Consider the following 22,120-nt stretch of genomic DNA (forward strand, 5'->3'; position numbering starts at 1 on the left):
AGGAAACTGGGCTGGATTGGACCTCTTGGCGGGCTGGTTCTGGCCCACGGGCCGCATGTTTGACCCCCCTGCTGTAGACACATGGCGGTGCAACGTAGCAAGCTCCATCAGAGGATCCTCTCCATATGTAGACACACTGCGCCTTTAAAGGATCCTCCTATTACTATCATTATTATTATTTCATGCGACATCTGCTCCATGTCCTGCATTAACCCTAACCCCCCCTCCTCCCTCCCTCCCTCCCCCCCGCCAGGTATCATGCAGCAGTTTGCGATCTCGGAGGCGACCCTGTTCGGCTGGAACTCGATGGATGGTGAAAGTATGGGAGCTGGCTCCAACCAGGGCAGCGTCGCTCACCTCAGTGAGGTCAACCAGGAGAGCATCACCAGCAGAGGTACGGCTGTTTAAACATGACTGACATCTGTAGGTGGGAACATCTGCTGACATGTGTTGGATATGTGTGTGGAGATTAGTTTTGGTCAACAGGGGTTTTGATAGTGATTTTAATTATGCAGCCCATACATCAATGGAGGGAGTAGAGAGGAGTCCAGGATGTCTTGTATTGAAAAGGTTTATTTACTTGATCAAGGAGGAGTGAATGAATGATCAGTACACATTATGCCCTGATGCTTCCTTCAATTCTGAAGCTTCTCTCCTCCGGGGATAGACTTTAAACCACACAGATAATGCCCAAGGTTGAGCCATGCCCAAATATGGTCAGATCCAACACATCTACAATATACAGAATTTAGTCTACTGGTCTATAGACAAAACATTGCTTAGACCTCACTCAGGACCTTTGTCCTACATCCAACACTATATCAAACCTCTGACTCTGGAAGGAAGGAAGGAAGGAAGGAAGGAAGGAAGGAAAGTCGGCCGGATTGGATCCCTCAGCAGGCCGGTTCCGGCCCACGGGCCGCATGTTTGACCCCGCTGGTTTGTAGTAAATGGGTATATTTAGGTCTCATTCTCTGAAAATGAGTCGAAATGTGAGATTGTTCTGGGAGAAATATTCACAAATACAAACATAAAGTATAAAGTTATAAAGTTAAAGTCACGTTAAAGTCAAATGTAAAAGACACTGAATCACATGAAGAGGAAGTGGAGGTAGATATGAAGAAGAAGTGGAGGTAGATATGAAGAGGAAGTGGAGGTAGATATGAAGAGGAAGTGGAGGTAGATATGAAGAGGAAGTGGAGGTAGACATGAAGAAGAAGTGGAGGTAGATATGAAGAGGAAGTGGAGGTAGATATGAAGAGGAAGTGGAGGTAGATATGAAGAAGAAGTGGAGGTAGATATGAAGAAGAAGTGGAGGTAGATATGAAGAAGAAGTGGAGGTAGATATGAAGAGGAAGTGGAGGTAGATATGAAGAGGAAGTGGAGGTAGATATGAAGAAGAAGTGGAGGTAGATATGAAGAGGAAGTGGAGGTAGATATGAAGAGGAGGTGGAGGTAGATATGAAGAGGAAGTGGAGGTAGATATGAAGAAGAAGTGGAGGTAGATATGAAGAGGAAGTGGAGGTAGATATGAAGAAGTAGTGGAGGTAGATATGAAGAGGAAGTGGAGGTAGATATGAAGAAGAAGTGGAGGTAGATATGAAGAAGAAGTGGAGGTAGATATGAAGAGGAAGTGGAGGTAGATATGAAGAGGAAGTGGAGGTAGATATGAAGAAGAAGTGGAGGTAGATATGAAGAGGAAGTGGAGGTAGATATGAAGAGGAGGTGGAGGTAGATATGAAGAGGAAGTGGAGGTAGATATGAAGAAGAAGTGGAGGTAGATATGAAGAGGAAGTGGAGGTAGATATGAAGAAGTAGTGGAGGTAGATATGAAGAGGAAGTGGAGGTAGATATGAAGAGGAAGTGGAGGTAGATATGAAGAGGAAGTGGAGGTAGATATGAAGAGGAAGTGGAGGTAGATATGAAGAGGAAGTGGAGGTAGATATGAAGAAGAAGTGGAGGTAGATATGAAGAAGAAGTGGAGGTAGATATGAAGAAGAAGTGGAGGTAGATATGAAGAAGAAGTGGAGGTAGATATGAAGAGGAAGTGGAGGTAGATATGAAGAAGAGGTGGAGGTAGATATGAAGAGGAGGTGGAGGCAGATATGAAGAGGAAGTGGAGGCAGATATGAAGAGGAAGTGGAGGTAGATATGAAGAGGAAGTGGAGGTAGATACGAAGAGGAAGTGGAGGTAGATATGAAGAGGAAGTGGAGGTAGATATGAAGAAGAAGTGGAGGTAGATATGAAGAGGAAGTGGAGGTAGATATGAAGAGGAAGTGGAGGTAGATATGAAGAGGAAGTGGAGGTAGATATGAAGAGGAAGTGGAGGTAGATATGAAGAAGAAGTGGAGGTAGATATGAAGAGGAAGTGGAGGTAGATATGAAGAGGAAGTGGAGGTAGATATGAAGAAGAAGTGGAGGTAGATATGAAGAGGAAGTGGAGGTAGATATGAAGAGGAAGTGGAGGTAGATAAGAAGAAGAAGTGGAGGTAGATATGAAGAGGAAGTGGAGGTAGATATGAAGAGGAAGTGGAGGTAGATATGAAGAAGAAGTGGAGGTAGATATGAAGAGGAAGTGGAGGTAGATATGAAGAGGAGGTGGAGGCAGATAAGAGCTGCAGCAGCAACAGTTGGTGTGAGCGTGTCAGCACAATGATCAATGAGGAGAGTCAAAGTATAAAAGGCTGCTGTGCACACCTGCATGAAAATGATTGGCCGTTGTGGGTCAGCTGATGAATGAGACACAGATGGTGAAGCGTGAATGAAGCAACCGATGCCAATAAGCTAATAGAGTCCTTTCAGAGCTCAGCGTAAGCTAACACTCTGCTCCACTAGAGGTTGAAGGAAGGTTGGACGTCATCATTTTAAAGGGTTTTATTTATTAAACACACTAAATATAGTCCCAATATCACTACAGACATGTTTTATTATTATTAACCCTCCTGCTGTCCTCAGGTTAAGGTAGGATAGAAGGAAGGAAGGAAGGAAGGAAGGCAGGAAGGGAGGAGCTGAGGAATGAAGGAAGGAAAGGAGGAAGGAAGGAAGGAAGGAAGTAAGGAAGGAAGGACAGATGGAAGGAAGGACAGAAGGAATGTGGGAAGGAAGGAAGGAAGGAAAGGAAGGAGGAAGGGAGGAAGGAAGGAAGGAAGGAAAGCAGGAAGGGAGGAAGGAAGGAAGGAATGTGGAAAGGAAGGAAGGAAGGAAAGGAGTAAGGAAGGAAGTGAGGAAGGAAGGACAGACAGAAGAAAGGGAGGAAGGAAGGAAGGAAAGAAGGAATGTGGGAAGGAAGGAAGGAAAGGAGTAAGGAGGGAGGGAGGAAAAGAGGTAGGAAGGAAGGAAAGCAGGAAGGGAGGAGCCTAGAAATGAAGGAAGGAAAGGAGTAAGGAAGGAAAGAAGGAAGGAAGAAAGGAAAGAAGGGGAGGAAGGAAGTAAGGACATAAGGAATAAAGGGAGGAAGGACAGAAGGAAGAGAGGGCAGATGGAGGGAAGGAAGAAAGAAAGGAAGGAAGGACAGAAGGAAGAAAGGGAGGAAGGACAGATGGAGGGAAGGAAGGAAAAAAGGAAGGAAGGAAGGACACACAGACAGACGGAAGGTAGGAGAGACGGAAGGACAGAGAAGAAAGGGAGGAAGGAAGAAAGGGAGCAAGGACAGAAGGAAGAAAGGGAGGAAGGACAGATGGAGGGAAGGAAGGAAGGAAGGAAAAAAGGAAGGTAGGAAGGGCAAATGAGAGGAAGGAAAAGAACACTATAGAATACTACTCATACTCATTTATAAATCTCTGGATCACACAGTTTGTTCCACAGTGTAAACTAATGTGTTTGCTATTTTGCAAACATGCTCAGTTTCTCAGAGTCTCCCAAACAAAGAGCTCTGCTGGAGAGAAGCAGCCACGTCAGTTACTCTGCCAGCCAGCTGTAAAGGACTTTTAGAGGGCAGGCACACAGCTGCACCATATTCTGTCTTTCTGTCTGCCGCTCACTCGTTCACTGCTACCGGCCCGTTAACTCAAAAACCTCCAAATGAAAGATTCATATGACAGCTTGTCATTTCTCATCTGAGTGCTCCAGGTACAGAATCCAGCCCCAAATATAAATATAACAAGAGGAGCTGCTGTATTAACCCTCCTGCTGTCCTCGAGTAAAGGATGGAAGGGAGGAGGAAGGAAGGAAAGGAGGGAGGAAAGGACGGAAGGAAGGAAGGAAGGAAGGAAGGAAGGAAGTAAAGGAAGGTGGAAGGAAAGGAGGGAGGAGGGAAGGAAAGAGGAGAGGAAGGAAAGAAAGAAGGAAGGGAGAGAGGAAAGGAAAGGAGGGAGGAGGGAAGGAAAGAGTGGAGGAAGGAAAGGAGGGAGGAAGAAGGAAGGAAGGCAGGGAGGAAAAGAAGGTAGGAGGGAAGGAGGAAAGAAGGAAGGAGAGAAAGAAGGAAGGTAGGGGGGAGGAAAGAAAGAGAGAAATAGGGAGGGAGAAAGAAAGGAAAGAAGGAAGGTACGGGGAAGGAAAGAAAGAGAGAAGGAGGGAGGGAGGGAGGAAGGATGGAAGGAAGGAAGGAAGGAAGGAAAGAAGAAAAAAAGAAAGAAAGAAAGGGAAGAAGGACAGAAGGAAGGAAGGGAGGAAGGGAGAGAGAGAGAGAGGGAGGGAAGAAGGAAGGAAGGAAGGAAGGAAGGAAGGAAAGGAAGTGGGACCGATTGGGCCGCATGTTTGACACCCCTGTGATTAACATAAAACAATTCTACTGCTGTTTTTCTTTCTTTCTCTTTTCTTTTTTGTTGAAAGAGAAACCAGACAGAATGAATTTAAAGTAGTTGACTTGCGTGCTGAGCTGCTTCCAGTCGAGTAGCTCTGTAAACTGTTCTCTGGTGTTTAGCAAAGCAGAGCTCTGTCCAAACCCTGAGGGACGCTGTAGGTTAGCACAAGGACTTCATTAACAACACCATATGGACTCCGCTCCACGCTTTATCTATCATGCATGTGCAGCACACCACCATTAAAAAGCAACTGTACATCAGCAGTAGGGGGGTGTACAGTGCCCCGCCACCCCCCACCCCCCCCCCCCCTTTAGCCCTCTGTGGATCTGCTCTGTAATGACCATGCAGCAGATAGGCTAATCACACTCCTATTAAAGGTATTACAGTATGTTGTTTTTGGATGAGGTATAGCTTTGTAAGAGCATGTAAACTCTACTGCTAATGACTGAATGGATGGTTTAGTGTCTAAGGCTAATAGCTAAGCTGCTCCTGGAGGCTAATAGCTTAGCTGCTCCTGGAGGCTAATAGCTTAGCTGCTCCTGGAGGCTAATAGCTCAGCTGCTCCTACAGGCTAATAGCTTAGCTGCTCCTGGAGGCTAATAGCTAAGCTGCTCCTAGAGGCTAATAGCTTAGCTGCTCCTGGAGGCTAATAGCTTAGCTGCTCCTAGAGGCTAATGCATGAGTAAGGGTTATATGGTTGGGTTGTCCTCGAGTCAAGGAAGGAAAGAAGGAAGGAAGGGAGGGAGGGAGGAAGGAAGGAAGAAGGGAAGGAAGAAAGGAAGGAAGGAAGGAAGGAAAGGAGGGAGAGAGGAAAGAAAGGACGAAGGAAAGAAGGAAGGGAAGAGGGAAAGGAGGAAGAAGGAAGGAAAGGAGGGAGGGAGGGAGGGTGGAAGGAAGGAAGGAAAGGAGGAAGAAGGGAGGAAAGGAGTGAGGAAGGAACAAAGGGAGGAAGGAAGGATGGAAGGAGGGAGGGAGGAATGAGGGAGGGAGGAAAGATGGAAGGAGGGAGGGAGGGACAAAGGAAAAGAGGAAGGGAGGAAGGAAGGAAAGAAGGAAGGGAGGGAGGAAGGAAGGAAGGAAGGAAGGAAGGAAGGAAGGGAGGAAGAAAAGGCGCGAGGAAGGAAGAGAGAAGGAAGGGAGGGAGGGAGAAAGGAAAAGAGGAAGGAAGGAACAAAGGACAGAGGAAAGAAGGAAGGGAGGAAAGAAGAAAGGAAGAAAGGAAGGGAGGGAGGGAGAGAGGAAAGAAGGAAGGGAGGAAGGAAAGGCGGGAGGAAGGAAAGGCGGGAGGAAGGAAAGGCGGGAGGAAGGAAGGAAGGAAGGAAGGAAGGAAGGAAGGAAGGAAGGAAGGAGGGAGGGAGGAAGGAAGGAAGGACAGAGGAAAGAAGGAGGGAAGGAAGGAAGGACAGAGGAAAGAAGGAAGGAAGGAAGGAAGGAAGGAAGGAAGGAACAGTCAAAACAGACGATGGGAAGGTTAAAGTTCCTCCATTGATATTTCTTCTTCGTGTCTCACTAGAGCTACGTATAGAGTAGTGACAGCAGCACTGCCCCCCCATGGCTTCCGGTGGTACTGCTCCGTTAGGTCCGGATCCGTATTTAACGTTTACCCCTCCCTTCCTGTCCCTGTCTGTGTTTCCTCATACAGACCAGATGCTCCACCACTCCTCTGCGGATGTCTGGCCTCACACCTACGTCTCACAGGGTCTGTACTGCCTGTCGTCCTCTGATGCCTGGGACCCGATCACCAGCCAGCCGTCGGGCGTGGCCTCGCCTGCTGCAGGCTCCTACATCATGCCTGCTGGTGAGGGACTCAATCTGGTCCTTTATAATCTGCTGTAGCCTCATACACAGTTTAAAACAGGGGTGTCAAACATGAGGCCCGTGGGCTACAACTGGCCCGCCGAGGGGTGCAATCCGGCCCACTTCCGTTCTTGTGTTCTTTTCCTTCCTACCTTCCTTTTTTCCTAACTTCATTCCTTCCTTCCACCTGTCCTTCCTCCCTTCTGTCCTTCCTTCTTTCCTTCCTTCCTTCTTTCCATCTGTCCTTCCTCCCTTCCTTCCCTTCTTATTTCCTTCCTTCTTTTCTTCCTCCCTTCCATCTGTCCATCCTTCCTTCTTTCCACCTGTCCTTCTTCTCTTTCCTCCTCCTTCTGTCCGTCCTTCCTTCCATCTGTCCTTCCTTCCTTTTTTCCTAACTTCGTTCCTTCCTCCCTTCTGTCCTTCCTTCATTCCATCTGTCCTTCCTACCTTCCTTTTTTCCTAACTTCGTTCCTTCCTTCCACCCTTCCTTCTGTCCTTCCGTCTGTCCGTCCTTCCTTCCTTTTTTTCCTTCCTTCCACCTGTCCTTCCTCCCTTTCCTCCTTCTGTCCTTCCTTCTTTTCGTCTGTCTGTCCATCCTTCCTTCTGTCTGTCCTTCCCACCTTTCTTTACTCCTTCCTTTTGTCTGTCTTTCCTTCCTTCCTTCCCTTCTTATTTCCTTCCTTCTGTCTTTCTGTCCTTCCTTCCTTCCATCTTTTTAATGATCTGGCCCACATGAGATCAAATTGGTCTGTATGTGTGTAATTTAGTTTAGTTAGTTTTGCATTGTTCATTGTAGTTTTTAATTATTTTTTCACTGCTAGTTTTAGTCTTAGTTTTAGTTAACTATAATAACCTTGCTTCTGAGTACAGTGGATGGCAGCATGATATCAGCGTTTCATGTTTGTTTCAGGTGGCAGCAGTGGAGCAGGGGGAACACCTGGCGAAGGGTTCGAGGGCACAGTAGGCGGCTATATTCAGCAGCATCATGCTCAACTCACTCTGCAGCAGCAGAACCAATTCCAACAGCTCCAACAGCTCCATCACTACCAGCAGCACCAGCTCCTGCAGTACCAACAGCAGCAACAGGTCAGTAGTGTTGCTATGGAAACGAACTCTCAAACAACTCTATACATTTGTTAAGGCTGCTGGTGATTACGATTTAGGGGCCAAATGATCTCAAAACTAATAAAATCGAGGGGAAACAATTTTTAATAATAATAATAATAATGATGAGATAGTGCTCAATAACAAAGGTTTTATTTTGAAAAGCTTAGACAGGAAGCTGCTGCAGCTCCGTTAGGTTGACAGATGCTGAAACACACAGCGAAATGTTTTAACTGTAAATAAAAGTGCAGAGTTTCCAGCCTGCGTCAGACAATGCACTTTATTTTGAAAAGCTTAGACAGGAAACCGCTGCAGCTCTGTGAGTTTACCAGAAACTGAAACACACGGCGAAATGTTTTAACTGTAAATAAAAGTGCAGAGTTTCCAGCCTTCGTCAGACAATGCACTTTATTTTGAAAAGCTTAGACAGGAAGCTGCTGCAGCACAGTTAGTTTGACAGAAGCTGAAACACACTGCGAAATTTTTTTGACTGTAAATAAAAGTGCAGAGTTTCCAGCCTGCGTCAGACGATGCACTTTATTTTGAAAAGCTTAGACAGGAAGCCGCTGCAGCTCCATTAGTTTGACAGAAGCTGAAACACACAGCGAAATGTTTTAAACGGTAAATAAAAGTGCAGAGTTTCCAGCCTTCGTCAGACAATGCACTTTATTTTGAAAAGCTCAGACAGGAAGCCGCTGCAGCTCTGTGAGTTTGACAGAAGCTGAAACACACGGCGAAATGTTTTTAACTGTAAATAAAAGTGCAGAGTTTCCAGCCTGCGTCAGACGATGCAGAGTTTACTGACTAATTATTAAAAACCAGGAAGTGATGTGTGAACTATCGTCATGGTAACCCAGAGAATTTCTGGCATTTCTCTTAAAAAATGACTCAAAACAAATCGTCACGCGTCTCGAGTGATTAAATCAGTCGGGACAATGAACTCAAAGCTGCTTCCATGCCTCAAGTTTAACATGACAGCCTTCACTTCCTGTCAACTGGGAATCTGCTGCTGACTGTTCACAGTAGCTCTCAGGCTGAAGTGAGTCACGATGAACTACGACACCCGACCCGAGTCTTCTTCTGCTTCTTCCCTCCTTCCTTCCTTCCTTCTTTCCTTCCCTCCTTCTTTCCTTTCTCCCTTCCTCGTTCCTTCCTTCCTCCCTCACTCCTTTCCTTCTTGCTTCCTCCCCTCCCTCCTTTCCTTCCTTTCTCCCTCCCTTCCATCCATCCCTCCTTCCTTCCTCCCTCCCTCCTTTCCTTCTTGCTTCCTCCTTTCTTTCCTTTCTCCCTCCCTCCTTTCCTTCTTGCTTCCTCCCCTCCCTCCATTCCTTCCTTTCTCCCTCCCTTCCATCCATCCCTCCTTCCTTCCTCCCTCCCTCCTTTCCTTCTTGCTTCCTCCTTTCCTTCCCTTCAGTTCTCCCTCCCTCGTTCTTTCCTTCCCCCTCCCTCCTTTCCTTCTTGCTTCCTACCTTCCATCCTTCTTTCTTTTCTTCCTCCCTCCCTCCTTTCCTTCTTGCTTCCTCCCTTCCCTCCTCCTTTCCTTCTTGCTTCCTCCCTTCCATCCTTCCTCCCTCCCCCTCTTCCTTCTTGCTTCCTCCCTTCTATCCTACCTTACCTCCTTCTTTCCTCCCTCCCTCCTTTCCTTCTTGCTTCCTCCTTTCCTTTCCTCCTTCCTTCTTTCCTTCCTTTCTCCCTCCCTCGTTCCTTCTTGCTTCCTCCCTTACATCTTTCCTTCCATTCCTCCTTCTTTCCTCCCTCTTTTCCTTCTTGCTTCCTTCCTTCCCTCCTTCCTCCCTTCCTTCCTTCCTTCCTTCCCTTCTTCCTCCTTTCCTTCTTTCCCTCCATCCTTCCTTCCCTCCTTCCCTATTACATGGTTTCTAAAGTGAAAGAAACTATTGAATATATTACATTTATAATAAAACCTCTCAGTCAGTCAAACTGCATCAGAGACTGAGACATTTCCCAACTGCTCCCTCCCTGCAGCACCATCCCTGACTCATCATTTAAAGGGGGAATTAAAAGTAGATGCAAAAACCTTTAGACGTGACTGGAAGGAAGTAAAAAAAGAGAAATGGCAGAAGTCTTTTTCCTCCTACACAAGCCTCTGGCACCGACTGCTAAACACTGGGAAAATAAAAAAGGGCTTTTTCATTTGTTGCTTTTAAAGCTTCCCAGCCGAACATGTTGTGATTCAGAAGCTTATTATAGCACTCTTGTCCCTTATTGAACTGTTAAAAGTGTCAGGAGCCGGGGAGGAGGGGAGGATAGGAGGAGGGGAGGAGGAGAGGATGGGGAGGATGGGAGAATGGGAGGGTGGGAGGATGGGAGGATGGGAGGATGGGGAGGGTTTTTAAATCTCTGGTGGGCGGTGATTCTTGAAAGTTTTAAAAGGAAAGAAATGTCGCCTGTTTGCTAAAAGTAAGTGTGGAGAGAAGTTGACCAAGACAGAAATCTCCTTCCTTCTTTCCTTTCTCCCTCCCTCCCTCCCTCCTTCCTTCCTTATTGCTTCATCCCTTCCCTCCTTATTTCCTTCCTTCCTCCCTCCCTCCCTCCTTTCCTTCTTGCTTAATCCCTTCCTTCCCTCCTTCTTCAATCAATCAATCAATCAATCTTTATTTGTATAGCGCCAAATCACAACAAAGTTATCTCAAGGCACTTTCCACATGGAGCTGGTTCTAAACCGAACTCTTCAGGTTTTAACTTTAAAGAGACCCAACATTCCCAACATTCTTTCCTTCCTTCCCTCCTTTTTTCCTTCCTCCCTCGCTCCTTTCCTTCTTGCTTCCTCCCTCCCTCCGTCCTTTCCTTCCTTCCTTCCTTCCTTCCTTCCCTCCCTTCCTCCTTCTTTCCTTCCCTCCTCCTTTCTCCCTCCCCTGTTCCTTCCTTCCTCCCCTTTCTCTCCTTATTTCCTTCCTTCCTCCTTACCTTCTTCCTTCCCTCCTTCCTTTCTCCCTCCTTCCTTCCTTCCTTCCTTGACTCGAGGACAACAGGTCTGCCTCTCATCCCGAGGGTCTAAACACAACCTGAAAAAGCAGCATTCACTTTTTTGGATCAGTGATCTGGAACAAACTTCAGGAAAAGTTGAAGTCTACTTTTTGAACTCTCGGCTTAAACTGCTTTTTATGAAATGATATTAAGGATCATTTATTCATGAGTTTCACTTCACTATAACTACACTTTAATGGGTTTTTTCCAATTCTAATTTAATATTTAATTCAGTTTTAGTTTATGTTCTATTTTATTTTATTCTTTTTCAATCATATCTTTATGTCTTTTTATATATTGCCTTGTAAATGGCTTCAAGTGTTTCTTTAATATCTATTTTTATGTCTTATATTATAAAGCCCTTTTATTTTGCCTCTTCTCTTCTTTCATCTCTCTGACTGCAGACGATGGAGCACAGGCTACATAGCGCCTCCCATTCCCTCCAAGCCACTCCGAACAGCACCATCCACAGCCTCGGCCCCCCCACCCACCCACGGCTAGCTGACCTGTGGGTTGAGGCTCACCAGGTAGGAAACCAAATGATCAGATGATATATTGATGGTTTAATAATGTGACTGAACAGCTGGACACAGGAGGAGTATGACGGACACTCCCTTCAGTCTTTGTTACAGATTGAGTGAAACGATGACAGCATGGGGTCTGTTCGAAGCCGCATACTTTCCTACTACTCGTACTAACTCTGACGTCATTTGAAGTATGTAGTGTGTTTCAACTGCGTAGTATATGATTTAGAGCAAGGGGTGTCAAACATGCGGCCCCTGGGCCAGAACAGGCCCGCCGAGAGGTCCAATCCGGCCTAGTTTCCTTCTTCCTCTTTCCTTCCTTCCTTCCATTTGTCCTTGCTCCCTCCCTCCCTTCCTTCCTTCTTGTCTTCTCTTCCTTCCATCTGTCCTTGCTCCCTCCCTCCCTTCTTTCCTTCCTTCCATTTGTCCTTGCTCCCTGCCTTCCTTCCTTCCTTCCTTCCATCTGTCTTCCCTTACTTCCTTCCTTCCTTCCTTCCTTCTGTCTTCCCTTACTTCCTTTCTTCCTTCTCTTCCTTCCATCTGTCCTTGCTCCCTCCCTCCCTCCCTTCCTTCTGTCTTCCCTTCCTTCCTTCTCGTCTTCTCTTCTCTTCCTTCCATCTGTCCTTGCTCCCTTCCTTCCTGTCTTCTCTTCTCTTCCTTCCATCTGTCCTTTGTCCCTTTCTTCCTTCCTTCCTTGCTGTATTCTCTTTCTTCTCCTTCCTTCCTTCCTTCCTTTTAATGATCCGGCCCACATGAGATCAAAAAATGAAAAAAGCTTCAGTCTGATGATTTCAGCTCGTGTAAACGGTCTGCTTACTATCTGGTCCTTTAATGTGTAGTGCAGGGGGGGTCAAACATGCGGCCCGTGGGCAAGAACCGGCCCGCCGAGGGGTGCAATCCGGCCCACTTTTGTTCCTGTGTTCTTTTCCTTCCTTCCAACTGTCCTTCCTACTTTCCTTTTTTCCTTACTTCGTTCCTTCCTTCCACCTGTCCTTCCTTCTGTCCTTCCTACCTTCCTTTTTTCCTAACTTCGTTCCTTCCTTCCACCTGTCCTTCCTTCCTTTTTTCCTAACTTCGTTCCTTCCTTCCACCTGTCTTTCGTCTTCTTTCCTTCCTTCCATCTGTCCTTACTTCCTTCCTTCCTTCCACCTGTCCGTCCTTCCTCCCTTCTGTCCGTCCTTACTTCCTTCCTTCCTTCCACCTGTCCGTCCTTCCTCCTTCTGTCCTTCCTTTTGTCTGTCTTTCCTTCCTTCCCTTTTTATTTCCTTCCTTCCTTCCCTCCCTCCATCTTTTTAATGATCCGGCCCACATTAGATCAAATTGGTCTGTACATGGCCCTTGAATGAAAATTAGTTTGACACCTCTGGTGTAGTATGTAGTATGTAGTATGTAGTATAGAAGTATGTAGTATGTAGTATGCGGTTTCGAACACAGCCCATGTCTTATGATGCATTCGATGCTCTCAGGTTATTGTAGGAAGCTGTTTTATCTTGTTTCATCCCGTCTACTCAGGCACTCAGATGAAAGAAGTGCCATAATCTCAGTCAAATCAAGAAGTTGTTTCTCCATTTTTCATCATGTCTGACGTTTATCTCTGCTAATATTTCTTTTGTCTGTTTGATCTGGCTTTGTTTATATCAGCAGGCGTATTTAGCACACATCTGTAGTGCAGTGAATGATGGGAAACACTGCCAGAGAAGTCAGTAAGGTAGGAGAGAGACTGGAAGCCTGCATGGAGCACTCCCAAAAAAGTCTGCATGGCAACCTGTAGCAGACGACAACCACCTTTAACTGCCTGGTTTTTTAGAGTAGCATGTTTACGACTCTGGGCATTTGGAAGTAACAGCTGTATCTGTTGTACCTACCTAAGTATCTGTATCTTCTCTCTGATGTCTCATGCACAGGCAAAACCAAGCCGGGGGGCCGAGATAAGGAGATAATCTGCTTGTCCATCTTCTTTTCCTTGTCTTCTTTCTTTCTGTTGTCTGTTACAGGAAGTGAAAGTGAAGGGTTGATGTCAAAATAAAAGCCACAGTAACTAGTTGAATCCTCTTTTCCAGTTTAAAAAATGAAGGCAAACAGAAGATGACAAGCTATTTAATCAGTGTACCTAAACTGGTTGCAGGTGGAGCTGGCTGGGCAGCTGAGTGGACAGATGGCGGAGATGGTCGGAGGATTGGTGGAGACTGTTGGGGAGGAGCCAGAACTGGAGTCTGAAGGCACCACTGAGCAGCACGAAGAGGAGGAAGAGTTGACGAAGGTGAGTCACCTCAATAACACACTGCTCATCAAATGATTATGAATCATCCGAAGCACTTCCAAGGTTTCCTGCGTTGGGAGCAAAGACCAGCTGTGGTGTTGTTTCTGTTCCATTTATAATCTTGTCTTTAAAAGTCTTGCCTCAAAAAATTAAATTATTGGGCAGCTTCCCTTTGTTGCATGTTCTACCTCATGTCTATATCCTCATTTCCTGTCACCTCTCTCTACTGTCCCTATTTATTAACTGCCCAAAAAATATCTATATTAACATTTGACAGTGAGATAATTTATTTAACCCTCCTGTTGTCCTCGAGTCAAGGAAGGAAGGGAGGAAGAAGGAAGGAAATGAGGGAGGAAGGAATAAGGAAGGAGGGAAGGAAGGAAGGAAAGAAGGAAGGGAGGAAGGTAGGGGAGGGGAGGGGAAAGAAAGGAGGGAGAAAGGAAGAAGGGAGGAGGGAAGGAAGAAGGGAAGGAAAGCAGGGAGGAAGGAAGGGATGAAAGGAAAGAGAGGAGGGAGGAAGGAAGGAATAAAGGAAAAAAGGAGAGGAGGGAGGAAGGAAGGGAGGAAAGGAAAGAAGCAAGAGAGGAAGGAAGGTAGAGGAGAGGAAGGAAGGAAAGAAGGACAGAGGAAAGAAGGAAGGGAGGAAGGTAGGGGAGGGTAAAGAAAGAGAGGAGGGAGGAAGGAAGGAAGGAGGGAAGGAAGGAAGGAATGAATGGAGGAAGGAAGGAAGATGGAGGGAAGGATGGAAGGAAAGAAGGGAGGAAGAAGGAAGGAGGGAAGGAAGGAAGGAAAGTAGAGAGGAAGGAAGGGAGGAAAGGAAAGAAGGAAGGTAGAGGAGAGGAAAGAAGGACAGAGGAAAGAAGGAAGGGAGGAAGATAGGGGCGGGGAAAGACAGAGAGAAGGAGGAAGGGAGGAAGGAAGGACTAAAGGAAGGAAGAAAGGGGGATGGAGGGAGGAAAGAGAGAGGAAGGAAAGAAAGGGAGAAAGAGGGAGGGAGGAAAGAAGGAACAGTCAAAGCAGACGGGGTCAATTTGACCCGGGAGGACGACAGGAAGGTTAAACCTGTAACACTTCACATAATAGAAAAGAAAGGTTAGAGCCTTACCTGTGATTCAGAATCCCAAATGCTTCATTAAACTCATGACTTCTGGTGATCGCAGGTGGAGGAGGTAACATTAACCTTGGAGCCGGAGCCGTACTCTCTGACCCCGTCCCCGCTGAGGGAGGACGCCCCCTCGACCCGAGGTTCCAGCCCGGGACTGCCGCCGCTGATCGCCGAACCCCCCGTCAAGGAGAGGAAACCCTTCGAGGTCACCCCCTGCGTCGTCCAACTGCGGGAGGAGAAGGACGACGACCCGGAGAAGGCCTCCATCGTTGTCGTGGCGACCAATTGAGTCGTGCGGATGGATGGCGGGGGTGGTGTGTGATGGGTCAGAAAAAAAAGACTGACACCAAAAAATATTCCAATAATCAATAAAAAGCTATTATCCCAACCCCTCCCCCCCCCCAACCTATCCCAACTATTTACCCACTCTGAGTCGGAGGAAGCGCTAGAAGACTTTATCGGATGGATGGATAACGGAGACGTGGGATGTAACGGACACAGATTTGATGCCAAGAAGAAGAAGGAGAAGAAGCTCTCCGTGAGATACTGTGAAAAATGTGGAATATAATGTACGTGACAAAAGAACAAATTTCGAGGGACAGCCGAGAGACTTGAGACTTGAATTCAGTGACTGCTGAAACAAGCGGAGTATAAAGACATGTTTGGACCAGTTGGACCAAAGAGAGCTGAGAACAGTGGACGGATGGACAGACGGACGGATGGACAGACGGACGGATGGGTGGGTGGATGTGACACTGGAGGGAAAAAATGAAACACGTTGGACTTGAGAGAAGACGAAAAAAAAAGAAAAAAAAGGGCCTAGTTTAAAATATCATTGCAATACAGCGAACATGGACCAGACTGGGTTTAAACAGTATTTGCATTTAACTCCAGAGCGTTTGTTTCAAGTTGCTTTGAGCTTCACTCGTCAGTGGGTGTGATGATGTCACACACAAAACATGGTAGACCCAGACCCAGAAAATGTTTGCAGGCACACAGCAGAGGTGTTTGATGTGCTAATTAATGTACTTTTTGACTGACAGCTTGTCTTGGAGCCCCCCCCCCCCCACCACCACCACCCTCCTTTTAGTCGAGAAGGTAAACACTACGACATCATCATGTGGGATACTGAGAGCGACTTGAGGCAAGCACTTATGAATCATTTGCAAAAACACTTAATCAGAACACAACCAAAAGAAAGTGCATGCTTTTTAACAGTGACCTAGCCCTAACAGTATAACACGGTATACAAAGTAATAATATATCAAATTGCTTTTTATAATAAAACTAATAAAAACACCATAAAGTTATATATGTATTTGTATGAATGTAAAGACTGTATGTATGTATGTTTGTATGAATGTAGCTTTGTTTGTGTGTAAAATATATATATTCTGGAAAAAGAGATTCTTGGTGGTGATATTTCTGTTTGGCTGAAGTATTTGCACATGTCTGTATTTCTGTCTCCTCCCTCACATATACTATACATGCCTAAAGCCCAATTTCCACCGGGTCCGTCAGTGGTGCGTTCCAGCTGCACCGCGGTCACCGGAGCTCATAGGTGCGGGATCATCCCTATGTTCCCCGGGTCCTATGTTCCCCGATTGAGGCTAACTCGGTTGCTAGCTCAGCGGCTAACTCCGCTGCTAATTCAGCTGCTAGCTCGGCGGCTAATTCGGCTGCTAGCTTGGCGGCTAACTCGGTTGCTTGCTCGGCAGCTAATTCGGCTGCTAGCTCGGCGGCTAACTCGGTTGCTAGCTTGGCGGCTAACTCAGCTAACTGGCTAACTGTAGACGGGATCATCCCTATGTTCCCCGGTCACATACAAAGCGGGGAACATAGGGATGATCCCATAGGTGCCTCTATAATCAATGAGAAACCCACAGAAACCCTATCTGTACTACTGTAGAAGTTTGTTAACAATCCAGGCATTATTAGTGGGGTCATTTACCAGATACACTGGTGGTCCCGTTAGCGCCTGTGCTAAGCTAACGCTACTATTTTATATTAGGTAGACCTCATGGTGCAAATGACGCTAGGTCGAAATTACACTTTAAGGATTGACAGAGGTTGTGACCATGCAGCCAAATATCAGACTGACGTGTCATATAGTGGACTGATCTGTTTCTAGGCTCTTTGACAGGTGGAGTGCATCTCAACGTGATCAGAAGGGCAATGCAGGAGGGGGTCAACATGTGGATTATGTGTCCAGTCAGGTCCTGACTATGACCAAGGAGGATGGAGGATGGAGGGAAGGGAAAAGACAGAGAAGTTGGGTTACATATTCTCTCCAGCTGGTACAAAATGACCATATTGATCATGTTTTTCTTCGTCTTGACCTCATTGTGTCGTACACCTAATTTCTGTCTTCCTTCTAGATGAGACTTTTGGATTGAGCTCCTCATTTCCCTCCTTATGAAGGTCTAAAACCAGCCTTTACGACATAAGTCACTTCCATTAACTTATATTAATTCGCTGAAGATAAATCCAATCACAGACAGAGCCCCTACATGCTTAACCTAAAATTAACCTAATGAACAGTCTTAATGGTAAAAACTCATAAGATTTAACTTTTGAGGACCTGCACTGTGTCCCCATTAAGTGTCTAAGTGAGCAGATAGTTGTGTATTCCCTCCTACTAATCATTGCTGTATAAATTATTTGAAAGGGTCAATTCATCAAAATGACTAAAAAACATGTTCTTCCTTACCTTGGGAGTCTGCAGCCATATAAAGTAACGCTAATGGACTGCACTTTAGTGTTTTGACCACTCTAAGTGCTTTTACACTACAAGTCACCTTCACCCATTCACACCCACATTCATACACTGTTGTCGCAGCAATCAGGAGCAATTTGGGGCTCAGTATCTTGCCCAGCGACAGACTGACATGCGGACTGGAGCAGACAGGAAGCGAAACCACCAATCTTCCGATAAGTTGACGACCTGCGCTACCCTCCTGAGCCACAGCTGCCGCAGTGTGGATAGTTTTGGTTGCTTTTGCCCTGATTTTAAAATATCCATCTCTCTAAATGTTCTTAATTCAATCAAATTAGAAAGAAGATTATACTGCAACATCTTTTTTTAAGACCAAAAAACCCCCTGATTTCCAAAAATATGGGGTTTAATCACAGACTGTATAAAAGAAATGGATGTACCATCCGTGATGTCACCCATTGGTTTGTGGACTGCTGCTCAGAAGCCAATAGTTTCAAATCTAGTCAGCGCCATCTTGATAATTTCAGGTGCATGCTGGGAAAAATAAAAACACAGATTCTACTTATATGGGCATGAGGCGGAGTCATGGACGGAGCAGGGAGGCTGCTATGGTTGCGAGGGCTGGATCTCAAGGACATTGGTCAATCAACCTGTCAATCAGGACGTAGCCACGCCCTAATGCATACCCTGCTTTATCGTCACATATAAAATCAGGGCGGCCAAAATGTCCCAAATGAACATCATACTGCATTGAAGAAGGCTTTAAACTAGCGATTGAGACCATAAACACATTTTGAAAACGTTTACTGAGGTTAGAAATCAAGTGAGAAGTTGGTGAATTCTCCATTGACTTGTATAGAGACGGTCGCCCCTGGTGGCCTTTTGATAGAATGCAGTTCTAAGTTACTTCCTGGTTGGCTTCATGTCAGCGGACCAGAACTCCCCGCCTGGGTTTAACACCATAATGAGATTTAACATGAGATTTAGTATGCACACATAATAAATCCAAAGAGACGACGAAATGCAAAGAACAAACATGACCTGAATGTCCTACTGTGAATCTTTAAGCTGCAGTGTGAGTCAGAGGCTTTCCCCACAAAGCTGTGTGAACTTCCTTTGTAGTCATCAATGCCACGAAAATATTTTAACTGTTCTCATCATCATGTTAAGGCTTCATCTCTTGCCAGTGCTTTTTCTGTGTTTGGATGCAGGTATGTTTTAGGTGGTACTACTTCAAAATCATCAAAAAAAAACTGGTTACATAAAGAGAGAATTACCACATAATAGAAGAAGTCCTTGAACGCAACATGCTTTTGTGACTTTACGTGGAGGTGTGCTCCACTTCACTCACTTATTATTATGAAGCCGATAAATCTTGTTTGCTTTCATGTGGTTTTTATGAGCTCGAATCATGAAGAATAGAAATGAGACTCGGGCATAAATAAGTCTGTCACAACTGTGCAAGAGGAAGATAAAACAGATTCTCTCTGACTCTGCTGCCGGAGAGGACGATTCAGATTCGATTTACACTCCAGTGATCAAGACCCACGATGCCCCTCGATTGCTACGATAATCATCTGTCCTCCGTGTGTCCTCTTGTTTTCTCTGAGATCTCGTTCTGTAAATCGTTTAACCCTCCTGTTGTCCTCGAGTCAAAGAAGGAAGGAAGGAAGGAAGGGAGGAAGAAGGAATGAAGGAGGGGGGAAGAAAGGATGGAAGGGAGGAAGAAGGAAGAAAAGGAGGGAGGGAAGAAGGAAGGAAGGAAAGGAGAGAGGGAGGAAGGGAGCAAAGGAAAGAAGGAAGAGTGGAAGGAAAAGAAGGAAGGAAGGAAGGAAGGAAGGAAGGACGGAGGAAAGAAGGAAAAAAGGTAAGAGGGAGGAAGGGAGGAAGGAAGGACCTTCCTTGACTCGAGGACAACAGGAGGAAAGAAAGGAGGGAGGAAGGAAGGAAGGGAGCAAAGGAAAGAAGGAAGAGAGGAAGGAAATGAAGGAAGGAAGGTAGGAGGGAGGTAGAGAGGGAGGGAGGAAGGGAGATAGAAAAAAAGGACGGGAGGAAGGAAGGAAAGAAGGACAGAGGAAAGAAGGAAGGGAGGGGGAGGAAGGAAAGAGAGAAGGAGGGAGGGATGAAGAAAGGAAGGAAGGAAGGACAGAAGGAAGGAAGAAAGGGAGATGGAGGAAGGAGAGGAGGAAAGAGAGAGGAAGGAAAGAAAGAGAGAAGGAGGAAGGAAGGAAAGAAGGAACAGTCAAAACAGACGGGGTCAATCTGACCCGGCAGGACGACAGGAAGCCGAAGCGTAGATCCCCAGAGTGTTTTTTTTTAAGAGTTGACACCAAACAAAAATTGCCAGTGAAGTGAAAGTTGATATGATATTTCTGTCCGGCTCTCATATCTGAAGTGTCAATCATTGCCTTATAATTAGGACAGAGTTCAATAACTTTAAATTACTTCTGTCGAGTTCATGAAAACCAGTTAATAGAAAAGTTTTGTTCTAAATGAGATGGCCATCAGAAGAGCACGGACTAAACATCAGAAGACTACTTTCATCTCAAAATAAGATGATGAGAAAAAAAGTGACATGAGATTAAAAAGCAATGAAGGTAAAGAACCACAGTGACAAGCATTCAAATGTGTTTGTAAAATGATTAATTCATGTTTTTGGAAGGAAGGTAGGAAGAAAGAAGGAAAGGAGGGGAGAAGGAAGGAAGCAAAGAAGGACAGAGGAAAGAAGGAAGGAAGTTAGGAGGGAGGAAGGGAGCAAAGGAAAGAAGGAAGGAAGGAAGGAGGGAAGAAGGAAGGTAGGAAAAAAGAAGGAAAGGAGGGAGGGAGGAAGGAAGGGAGCAAAGGAAAGGAAGAGAGGAAGGAAGGAAAGAACGACAGAGGAAAGAAGGAAGGGAGGGGGGAGGAAAGAAAGAGAGAAGGAGGGAGGGAGGAAGGAAGGAAGGGAGCACAGGAAAGAAGGAAGTAAGGAAGGAAGGAAGGAAGAAAGAAGGAAGGAAGGTAGGAGGGAAGGAGGGAGAGAAAGAAAAAAGGAAGGGAGGAAGGAAGGACAGAGGAAAGAAGGAAGGGAAAGACAGAAGGAAGGAAGAAAGGGAGATGGAGGAAGGAAAGGAGGAAAGAGAGAGGAAGGAAGGAAAGAAGGAAGGAAGGAAGGACGGAGGACAGAAGGAAGGAAGGTAGGAGGGAGGGAGGATGGAACGAAAAAAGGACAGAGGAAAGACGGAAGGGAGGGGGAAGGAAGGAAGGAAGCAAGGGAGGAAAGAAGGAAGGAGGGAGGGAAAGAAGGAAGGCAGGACAGAAGGAAGGAAAGGAGGAAAGAGAGAGGAAGGAAAGAAAGAGAGAAGGAAGGAAGGAAGGGAGGAAGGATGGAAGGACAGAAGGAGCGAGGGACAGAAGGAAGGAAGAAAGGGAGATGGAGGAAAGAAAGAAGGACAGAAGGAAGGAAGAAAGGGAGATGGAGGAAGGAAAGGAGGAAAGAGAGAGGATGAAAGAAAGAGAGAAGGAAGGAAGGAAGGAAGAGAGGAAGGGAGGGAAGAAGGAAGGGTGGACAGAAGGAAGGAAGAAAGGGAGATGGAGGAAAGAAAGAGAGGAGGGAAGGAGGAAGGAAGGAGGGAGGGAGGGAAAGAAGGAAGGGAGGACAGAAGGAAGGTAGAAAGGGAGATAAGGAAGGAAAGGAGGAAGGAAGGAAGGGAGGAAAGAGAGAGGAAGGAAGGAAGGAAGGAAGGAAGGAAGGAAGGAAGGAAGGGAGGAAAGGGTAAAAAGTTAAATTTAATGTGACAAGCATTCAAATGAGTAATTCCTATTTTTGGCAACCCTAGCAGCAGCAGATCTGAAGACGACTGTTGTGTTTTTATGAATGGATTCATTACTCGCTGCGTAATACACAATAAACAGTTTAGGCAATAATGAGCAGCAGCAAATTAAGATTTCAGACGCTAACTAATCATCATTTTGTGTCATCATCATCATCATCATCATCAGCTGGAGAGTCGCAGGATGGTAATTCTCATATCTTTAAAATGTGGAGCGTTGCATTGCTTTTGGTTTTTGGAAGATTTGAGTTTATATATTTAGACCAGAGGAGTCAAACTCACTTTCATTAAAGGAAGGAAGGAAGGGAGCAAGGGAGGAAAAACAGATGGAAAGACAGATGGAAGGAAAGACGGGAAGACCGGAAGGAAGGGAAGAGAAGACAGGAAGGAAGGAAGGAAGGAAGGAAGGAAGGAACGATGGAAGGAAGAGAAGACCTGAAGGAAGGAAGGAAGGGAAGAGAAGACAGGAAGGAAGGAAGGAAGGAAGCGAAGACAGGAAGGAAGGAAGGAAAGATGGAAGGAAGAGAAGACCTGAAGGGAAGAGAAGACAGATGGAAGACAGAGAAGAGAAGACCGGAAGGAAGGAAGGAAGGAAGGAACGATGGAAGGAAGAGAAGACCTGAAGGAAGGAAGGAAGGGAAGAGAAGACAGGAAGGAAGGAAGGAAGGAAGAGAAGACAGGAAGGAAGGAAGGAAAGATGGAAGGAAGAGAAGACCTGAAGGGAAGAGAAGACAGATGGAAGACAGAGAAGAGAAGACTGGAAGGAAGGAAAGAAGAAAGGAAAGAAAGGAAGAGAAGACAGATGGAAGGAAAGAAGGGAAGACTGGAAGGAAGGGAAGAGAAGACAGGAAGGAAGGAAGGAAGAGAAGACAGGAAGGAAGGAAGGAAGGAACGATGGAAGGAAGAGAAGACCTGAAGGAAGGAAGGAAGGGAAGAGAAGACAGGAAGGAAGGAAGGAAGGAAGAGAAGACAGGAAGGAAGGAAGGAAGGAAGGAAGAGAAGACAGGAAGGAAGGAAGGAAAGACAGATGGAAAGAGAAGACGGGAAGAAAAGAAGGAAGGAAGGAAATAAGAAGAG

At 45.9% G+C, this 22,120-nt stretch overlaps 1 protein-coding gene across 1 annotated transcript in view; it reads left to right on the forward strand.

Moving 5' to 3' along the window:
• Window positions 1-14,807, forward strand: part of LOC128373832 (uncharacterized) — an 83,199-nt gene extending 68,392 nt beyond the window's left edge. Inside the window, exons 4-9 of the mRNA XM_053334027.1 lie at window positions 254-394; window positions 6,386-6,541; window positions 7,451-7,626; window positions 11,034-11,156; window positions 13,279-13,413; window positions 14,574-14,807. Coding sequence (XP_053190002.1) covers window positions 254-394; window positions 6,386-6,541; window positions 7,451-7,626; window positions 11,034-11,156; window positions 13,279-13,413; window positions 14,574-14,807 — 965 coding nt within the window. The remainder of the gene's footprint in view (window positions 1-253; window positions 395-6,385; window positions 6,542-7,450; window positions 7,627-11,033; window positions 11,157-13,278; window positions 13,414-14,573) is intronic.
• Window positions 14,808-22,120: the final 7,313 nt, after the last annotated feature.

The sequence above is a fragment of the Scomber japonicus genome, chromosome 15 (assembly GCF_027409825.1).
Source record: "Scomber japonicus isolate fScoJap1 chromosome 15, fScoJap1.pri, whole genome shotgun sequence".
NCBI classification, from domain to species: Eukaryota; Metazoa; Chordata; class Actinopteri; order Scombriformes; family Scombridae; genus Scomber; species Scomber japonicus.